The sequence below is a fragment of the Branchiostoma lanceolatum genome, chromosome 3 (assembly GCF_035083965.1).
Source record: "Branchiostoma lanceolatum isolate klBraLanc5 chromosome 3, klBraLanc5.hap2, whole genome shotgun sequence".
Lineage (NCBI taxonomy): Eukaryota > Metazoa > Chordata > Leptocardii > Amphioxiformes > Branchiostomatidae > Branchiostoma > Branchiostoma lanceolatum.
Window position 1 is genome coordinate 9,454,676 of NC_089724.1, and position 9,962 is coordinate 9,464,637.

The following is a 9,962-nucleotide window of genomic DNA, read 5'->3' on the forward strand; positions in this document are numbered from 1 at the left end:
GTCACCATTGCTATCTTCGGAAAGGGTGTTGTAGATCATATTGTAGCGTTTCAAAACAATCATTTATTATTATTTTAAAAGTAACACACGTGCCTTATCTCACGTAGATCAAATATAATGGTCACTGTAGCGGTTTAAATGACCAGTCATCATGTAACCCATTATTTGATACACACGTTGATTACAACATACAAACAGTTGTTATCATCAAGACTAGTACTTTCTCTACAAAGTTTATTCACTTTGTGGTACTGATACGACTGAGCTGCTATATAAGCAGTGCACGTAAACACATGAACACTTGAGGTCTGAAATGACATAACTTATAATATCTTCATGGCATTCTTATTGCACAAACGACAGGTCCAGCCTGATTAAATATAATCTTTAGCAATATTTTCATAAGGATAATTTGTTGAAATAATGATGAGTAACAGGTTTCATACACATGCAAAGCATATCCATACAAAATAAAACGTTCTGTACGATGCTTCTGTTGAATGCGATTGGCACTAATATTCGAGCTATGCTGGCAGTATTGTTGACACGCATTTCTTGAACTCTTAAACAAAAGATCAGGCTATTTGCGTCCATTGATGCTACAGCTGTAAGCTTGTTTGTTGACACAATTATGCACAATCTTGTGTCCCGACATATGTACATGTATAAAATGTACATCTCTTTCACTGCATTTTTAAGCACAAACTTACATTATCAGTCACATGGATGCACACTCAATTTCATGACATTCAGAAATTAAAGGTGTTTTGCCGCTTACGTGAAAAGAAACATTTCTTCACATGGAGCACTTACTAGATAATCATATCAGTTAACGTGAACATTACTTTTCTTTGATATGTAAGGGAGTGATATATTTCAAACTATCATGATGCTAACGTCTTAACATAAATCCTTCTGCAGAGTTCAATTATCGAAACATACCGACTGTGAGTCGACTAAACTGTCCTAACACATTCTCGTTGAACATTTCTTTTTTTTTTCAAGATACAGTATTGCAAAATATCATCTGACCAGTCAAGACTTATATATACATGACGATTCACGTTGTATTCACCTAAGAGCCACGACTGCTAGAAAACCTTGCATACGTTGCCACAAACTTGACTGACGGTATTGCTTTCGGTGATATAAACAGGTAAATTACTTGGCCTCACTGATATAAAATATAGATTGGCAATTTTATGGCATATCACATCACTGTAACCGAATTCTCGCTCTTTCCAATATATCTTCCTCACTGTCAAGAGTTTCCTTCCATTTTTGCGAAGCTTCAGGAGCAAGCCTATAGCTGTTGCTGTTTCCATTCCCTCATTGATGTTGTTGACGTCCTTGGTCTTGTTGTTGAAACACCGTCAAACAAGGTTTTCTGTCAGGTTTCCACCTTTGTGGTTCTCGTGTCTCGGAGGTTTAGGTGAGTTCAAGATGATGCAATTTCCGTTTCCGTTGGCGCTCTCTGTGCCATGGTCTTCTTCTATTCTCATGGACAGTTCTCGACTCTTTCTGTTTCTTTTTGTTGAAGGTATCTCTACCTGGAAGAACGGTAAAATTTACATGACAAATATACCAACTTTGAACGAGTTTGGTAGATACACGTTTTGCACCACATCCTAAATCAGGATCAGCTTTCCTTTAGGGTAGCATTACTGTGCTACCACAATGAACAGGCGAAGAGACTACCGTTTGTATGACCAGTCTTGTGGTTAGGGTTGGGGTTGGGGTTAGGGTTAGGGTTGGGGTTAGAGTTGGGGTTAGGTTTAGGGTTTGGGTTTGGGTTTGGGTTGGGGTTAGGGTTGGGGTTAGGGTTAGGGTTAGGGTTGGGGTTAGGGTTAGGGCTAGGGCTAGGGCTAGGGTTAGGGATAGATACATGGTTAGGGAAAGGGTTGCAGTCAGGAATAGGATTATTATATGGATAGGGTGAGGGTGAGGGATAGGGTTATACTAGGGTTAGAGATAGGGTTAGGTCATATTTACACATGTGTTTGATGGTAAATGATGTACATTTTATATGTGTAGAACAACAGTGATGGTATCAAGTCTAACTACCTTGCTGGAACATTTACATTTTCTGAGAGTATACAAGGTAGAACGGAAGTGAGAGAAAGTACATCTTTATGATACCTGTTTTTTGAGGATGACATCATTAAGCGGATATTTTCTGAAGTATATGACGATGGAGTCGACATAGCCGAACGGTTGTCTGTTGATGGAGTAGATACCGTTCCTTTCAAATATTCTATAGTGACGGGCACATTCCTCTGTCCTGGAGAACAGGGGAAAATCATTATCATTCATTTATAAAGCTAAAATATATAGGATCACCAGCATAGAGTCCATTCCAAGTCACCAAGAGGGTTTTATAATAATATTTGTAATGATCTAGAAAAATTCTAATAAAAGAATATCTGACTGACAATAGTTCTAAATTTTTCTAAAAGATTGAATATAAAAATATGAATTTATTTGAAGTCGATTATATAAATTAGAAATATTTTGAAAGGAACTGCACAAAAATCTCTTTATCTCTTTATTTAGAATAATTTCTAAACATTCTTTCACTTTCAGAAATATTTACAAAAAATGGTAGAAAATGGTTAACAATGGTAGAATGGTGATGGCCCCCATAAAAGTAGGTGCTAATCCGGCCCTTCTGTCTGCTTTTGTACATCTTTAGACTTCACTGTGGGACACTGTTGGGTCCTTTGTGGAAAGCATTCTTCCCTATACTTCGCAAGGATGTGTGAATTGCTTTCTTCCCAGCCCTCTGACCTATTTATAAAGATGTTACAAATAATGGTAAAAAATGGTAGGAAATTGTAAATAATTGTAAATAATGGTAGAATGCCGTTACCATTATTTAGAAACTGTAAGAAATATCATATTCTATATGATGAATATTCATAAAGTTTTAGAAAACCGGAGAAATATTTATAAAGTTGAAATCACATTCAAAATATTTATAAAGTATGAAATCTCTCACACAAGTTATTACAATAGATTGAAAACATTTGTAAATTATGACAAGAACAACCCTCTTGGTGACATGGAATGGACTCTATATTAAAAAATTGTTAAGAATTGAAAACGATGAACAGTGTACAAAGAACTTATGACGTGCGAACTATAGATACTATGAAAATTAGATTATTTTTCTTTTGGAAACTTTCAAGTGATGAGTTGTCAAAAAGTTACTTTTTTTCATTCCGTCTTTCCTTTTGTTAGAATGAAAGCGTCTTTATAATGGACTGAATAATGTCAATCAATAAAAAGAGCTAAGACTATGAAAAAAAGGACCGTAATCTTTATGAGTACCTGACAACAAGCCACATTCTTCTCGTGTCTAGATCCTCGTATAGGAGGAAATCCCCTGCCTCTGCATCTTCCACGAGGCTTTCAGCATCCTTCCGGCTCATCTGCACTGGCTCCGTCCTGTCAGTGATAATCAGAAGAGACATCTAGCAAGTACGACAAGAACTACAGTCAGGCTACGCAGATCATAACGTACGAGAGTAGATGCATGAATATACAACGCGCGTGAATGATGTTGCTTTTAGACGTAGTGTTGTGTACAACAGAAATGAGGAGAAAGCATGATTTATCACCATCGATGCGACGGTTGCTTTTCTGTCTACTGGTGTATGTCAAGAGGTCACAGTCACTTGTTCAGCCCCCCTCCCTTCCCCGTCTATCATAACTGGGAATTTCAATAAATCACTCTGATCACAAGGAGGTAATTGACCGAGGGGAATCAAATGGAGGCACTGAGGAGTTGAAAGAACTCCGTCATCACATGTTTCTTTTTGATCTTGTTGTATACATTCCTGGTGACAGATTTGTATACTATTGTTTAAAATGCCTGCGTGATTAGATGACTTGCGTGTACCGTGTGGAAGCATACAATGACATACTGTACATATGAATAACAGGTGTGTTTACACCTAGGTCATGCTGCATAAGGTAATGCTTGAATAAATATAGGATTATCTAACGGATCCGGAGTCTTGATTTAGCAATGCAATATCAAATATGTTTGCCATGACACGCACGGCTATAACTGGTGGTATAAAAACCTCTGCATTTCTGATTGAAATATTCCAAAGACTAGAGTTTGATTCATTTTCTCATGAATTTTCATGAGCGAAAACTAGTCTGGGAACCCCCACCCTAAGAATATATACAAATAAAGGAGGCTATCTACATTAGAGCCCACCAGCCGACACCCAACAGAGACGGGGGCCAATATCGCTTGCCAGGCAATTACGATTCATTACTCGAGTCACGTGTCCCTAAAGTCACGTGCTCAGAGTAATTGAATCACTCCTGAAGAAGGTCGACGTAGTACGACTGAAAATTTGAAGTGAGCAATATTTGCTTTGTGTTGAAGTAAATATCAAACTTCGTCATGGATTTCAACAACATAGATGAGCTTTCATGCTAATATAATTATACAGATGAAAGATTGATATCGTATTGGCCATTTGTAAGGAAGTCCTAACGGGAGTGAATGATTTATCATAATCATTTCGATCAAATAAAATAGCATGTCACAGCTATAAGCTAAGTTGCATACAGTGCACTGAGAGGTGATTTTGAAGACCAGGTGACGCCAGGGACATGGAGAATCGTCTACAGCAGAAGCTGATCATGAGTAATACTCAGAGTTGCACAGTAAGTTATTTTTGTCTCCTATGTAGCTAGTAAGCTGACATTCAACATCGCATTCATGTTGTAAAGACTGATGCGCCGCGGTGTTACCACCACACAAAGGTAGCGATCTGTCGAATTATGATGCCTTGAAATACATCGTCACATCTTTAAAAGCTAAGTGACCAATTCAGCCTACATGATGCACCATAATAGCTCAAAATGCCAGCTATATAAAACGCATGTCATCTGTGACATCAGAGAAGGCAGTTCCTCCTTCATCTCTGTACATTTGTGTACGACATCATGAAGGCGACTAACGTCACGTTCAAATGCATTTATATCGCAGCAAAGAGCCTTCCCTTTTAAGAGAGCACTTTCATATAAGTATTGACGCCGCTTTGGAAAGGAAATATGTTTTCTAGTACTTCGTGTGCCTGGGCTTAGACGAGGCCTATGTCTTCCTTGGCTAGGTTATTTTCTCAGCCCTATAAGATGTTTGGCGGGAAAACCGAGAGACCTATTGGTTCAGACTTTGTCGGACAGAGTCAGGTAAGATTTAAGATATCCTATTCAAAGCACCGGACATATTTCGAAGACATCCATCAGTATTCCAATTCTGTATGACCTGTTAATTCTAATATGTGATTATTTTGGTTATCATTCGCCACTGAAGTAAATTCTTCACGAATAATTCATAGTGTAACGCCACATTTTACGGTGCTTTACCTTATCTTGCCATTCCTTTTTACAGAAAGACCACACAAACACGAAGATAGGAACGATATTTGAGATAGGGACGATACAATTCCAAGAGAAAGAATAACCCTTCCTTCACGCTTTGTTTCCAACTGGAGTAGCCCGAACTCTTTAATGATACTCAGCGCGATGACATGTTTTAGGACTACCCACTGAGGTGTGACGAGCCAATTAACCGCCCACTCAAACGGCTCCTGCTGCAGGAACGTTAACATTATCGCCTAACACAGGAGCCATGATCTCCGCTGCTGTGACGATCGATAAAATCGTTTGGGAGTTCGAGCCAAGACATTATTTTTTAATGTAATAAAAACAACAAAGTCGATAATCTTTGAGTTCTAAAAAAATAAAGTATTTTGGTTCAATGTTGGCGTTTGTTTATAAGGCTTCTTCATCTATAACACTAAATCAAAAGATATAAAATGAGTTGATGAAGGTTAGACATCCCGGTAGTAAGATACGCCAAAAATAGTTACTCAAGCAACTGGATAAAATTCGTCAGTCACTGAAGAAAGACAGCGGATACTATCTGAACCGACTGACTGCTTCAAAATTCTATACACTTGCTTGAGTAATTATTTTTGGCGATATAAAAGGAGACATGTGCCCCCTTCGTTGAATATGATCACACGAGGACTGATCTACTTTTGAGACAGCCTTATTTTGATATAGTAGCAATTAAGAGAATGATTTCAGTATTTTCAGGATTATGCCAAGTCCTACAGCTTAGTCTAAAACCTTAAAACATTTGAGGGAAGATATTTCCGCCACAGTACTAATCATCCACCACTTTTGTATGGCAACTTTACTTCCTTTTGGCCTCCATTCCACCTGACGGCGATCGCGCTGTGCTCTCTCTGCGACCTAAATTGAATTTGCGTAACCCTTACCTTCATAACTGGAATATCACACAAGATGTGCAAGTATGACTGAAAAGGCAACAGAGCACACAGAGAGTAAAAGGATTATTTTTCATTTTTGAAATTCGCTGAGCGCTCTGTCAAATTCTCTAGCGAGGCCGCCCTAGTGGAAGGAGGGTGTTAGTAAAGAAAAGAATGTGGACTTTGCGGTAGCGCCAGATGTTAGCTGTCGCAAACTGGATTATGTCAATACCAGTAGCAACTGAAATCATTTACGTTATTTCCTTTCGCGACGCGAGACTCTCTATCCGATAGCATCCATCTGTTCCTGGAATGGGTGATCCTCGACAGATGCTCGTCTGTATCCTACCTAATACTTAACATTTGTGCACCACATAAGGTCTGTTAAATATGTATTCACCTATCGAGTAAGAGTTTGCATCACATAGAAAATATTGAATATTCATATTCAGATTTTGGCCTTTGATGATCACGTTCCTTACGATTGTTTAGACCTGTTTGTTTTATCACTATTATTCAGGCAAGAATTTAAACGCTAAAAACGTGATCATACACATAGTAATGTTTTGATGGTTCATTTTTAGTGTCTTGCTAGCTGATGAACAATCTTTTTTTCCGGTGACAAAATGAGATAACAACCACTCTATCTCATTATTACACCAAAATGTGATTCGATGGTTCTTCGTTCAGTCATAAAATGTCGTTGTTTTGTTATAACGATGTGCGTACCCATAGCTATGATCTAATGGTCAGAGTTTACCACTTGTCTCCATTTCCATTATAAAGATTCCTTCATCATGGGACAGAAGAAATCGTTAGTACTCTCCTTTGATCGGCATATGTAGCAGTGCTAAACGCCTTTCATCCCCGACTAATGGAAGGGCCCTAAACAATGTGTAAAAGCTGTTGATTGTGTTAGAGAAATCGTTAGGAGGGCTCTCTGTCGATCGATACCCATGAATTACTTTATTGCACTTTGGCAGCCCGCCGAACTGATTCAAACACGACTTCTCTGAATAATTCAATTCAGGGCCAGTACCCCAATTGCAAACGCTAAGGTTATTGTGAAAAGAGATCCAGATGGGGATTCATGGCGCTTATTCCCGTAACGCTGTCATTACTAAACGAATATCTCCATGAAAGTACAACTTATTCATGTGAGTTTTCGGGCCATTCAATGAATACATAACGATGTTACGGGCAATCAGTTGAAACTAGAATAAGAACAACTTGTCATATCTTAAGTCTTTACATATTTTCTTTTGAATATTGTTATATTAACGTGCTTACGTCTTTACTACACATTTGTCCTTTTAATGCATCATATTGTGTAGAAGTAGGAAAATCACGGGTTATCAAAGGTTTTAATTCAAAATGTCCGTCTTCTAGGCGTAACTTTACACACATGGGACGAACTGCACGATTCTGTTCCACTGAAACCTAAATCAAATCAAATTGCCAAACCGTGTGCTTAACTGCTGACTATGCCCTTCTGAGATTGATTTTTGTGCATGCAGAGGCACAGTTTCATTTTAAGAGTTCCCAAGGTGAATACATACATGTATATGATCGTATATTTCAATCATTATGAATGTATTTCATACTTACACCTTATCATGATGACATAAGGTAAATGGCTCGTATTTGCCATTATCTTCATCAGAAGGTAGTTTGGCCATGATTCCAAAATTGATTACCGATAGCTAATTTACCACAGTTGCCAATTATTCTAAGTATTACTAGTTTGTCAATCCAGACATGGAAGAATCCAGTACAACTTTGAATCATTCCCATAGATTACAGATTTAAAGACTGACTAATGTCTATACGCAGTATGCCATCCATACAGCATATGGTTTTGAATCGAATTTCTCGCTACTATGTTACTTTACGCTTTACAGGCTGATATACACGCTAGAGATGAATATGCAAATTTTATGTATTCTATTAAATGTTATGTCGTTTTAGATGAAACACGGAAATTATGACATGATAGTGTAGAAAGATATTAAACTATTTTAACAACCGAATACTGATGAATATGTAAATGACAAGTAGGAAAACGGTTTTCCTATATCTCTACCATACACATCTAAGGATGAATGTAAACTATCATTATGAAACCAATTCGTACATTCTGAACCCCACAACGCCCATTGTCTATGTGCAATGTTTGTTTAAGTGAAATATACATGTCTATATTCCTGCTTATTATTTTAATCCACAACCCTGTATTGACATTGCTCTTCATGATAATGTAAACAATACGTTATTAGTATTACAATGTATCAATAAGTTCCTCGTTTTGAAACATACGGTGACCACTATACCATTTGATTTGTGCATGTGACACTGAAGTTTAATAGTATATTTCAGACGACGTTTGTATTCACAACATGTGTTATGTTAGCCGCTATTGCAACATGAAGTCCACCTATTGTTCTGCTTACAGCTGTCAGCCTACTAAAACGGTAGATTCAGGGCCCCACGGCAAAATGTCTTTCCTATCCTACAAGAGCGTAGGATAAACATATATAGCAGTTTTAGATAGAACGATCCAAAATCTAGACAAAAGGATTTCTGGTTTATCTATAAGTGTGCGTGTTTCTACAGATATGATTGAAGGCTGTACGTTCTTTGGTGATTCAGTCTGTAGAAGGAAATGTTTACTTACGGTACGTTGTACCTGGACCGTCCGTCGGTGAGAGAAACACTGGCACTACGAGAGCATCCGGCGCCCATAGAGTAGGTATCAGGGGCTGGGCCGATCGTCATCGGTGCAACATTGCTTCAGCCCGGCCTAAAGCTCCAAATCATCACGGTCAAACCGCTGGAGACGGAGACGCAGCGCCTGATGGGGGGATAGACGAACGTACTGACGCGGAACGGTTAGGGGAATAGCTCTGCGGCCATGTTGCTGCTGGGCGGGACCACTGAACCTGTATGGGCGCCGCTACTGCTGAATATTCGCGGAGTCACATGTCGGCTCAGGGGTCCAATTTGTCTGCGTATTTCTTATTCCACGCGCGTCCGCCGATACGTTACGGCAAAATCGCTATATAAGGAAATATAATCAACTCGTTCGGGCCCACTTTACGCGTCAACAACTACAAACTTGGAGAATCGACGATAAATTACGTACTTACAGGGTTTAAGCAAATATCGATTTGTAGCGTCATTTTGTGAGACGATACCAAATCTGAAGAGCGGTTAAATTGACTGCACGTATATTTGATAATCAAATCTTAGCCAACGTCACTGATGAATCGGTTGGCTGTATAATGACCATTGCTAACATCCGTTAGGCGATTTGCGTACCTATTTCCGGTGATGGAGCCAATTTGGTCGTGATTCCAATTTATTACTCCGCGTATGGAACGGAGCACAGCCTAGCCATGGCAAATGGGCCCAATTTAGATTCCAGTGTCGGTGATACCGCTAGCTGTCACATTTGAATGGGGGACCGTGTGAGGGATATCTGCGTAATGCTTTGATGTATGGGTGGTACCAGGGAGAAATAAATGGGGAGGGGGCAAATTGGAGATGTACATACTAGAAGATAACAAAAACTAAACTAATCGCTTCAAAAGTCACTCGCTATAAATGCATACAATAGTAGGATTTGTAGTATTATTTCAAGATTTATGGGTTCTGTAATCT

The 9,962-nt window shown here is 38.7% G+C and overlaps 1 protein-coding gene across 1 annotated transcript; it reads right to left on the minus strand.

Moving 5' to 3' along the window:
- Window positions 1-217: 217 nt before the first annotated feature.
- LOC136430094 (uncharacterized) lies at window positions 218-9,385 on the minus strand. The gene is made up of 4 exons (XM_066420383.1): window positions 8,977-9,385; window positions 3,331-3,447; window positions 2,140-2,281; window positions 218-1,550 (listed from the first exon to the last, which is right to left on the minus strand). The coding sequence occupies exons 1-4, from the start codon at window positions 9,075-9,077 to the stop codon at window positions 1,374-1,376; spliced, it is 537 nt and encodes a 178-aa protein (XP_066276480.1). The 5' UTR covers window positions 9,078-9,385; the 3' UTR covers window positions 218-1,373.
- Window positions 9,386-9,962: the final 577 nt, after the last annotated feature.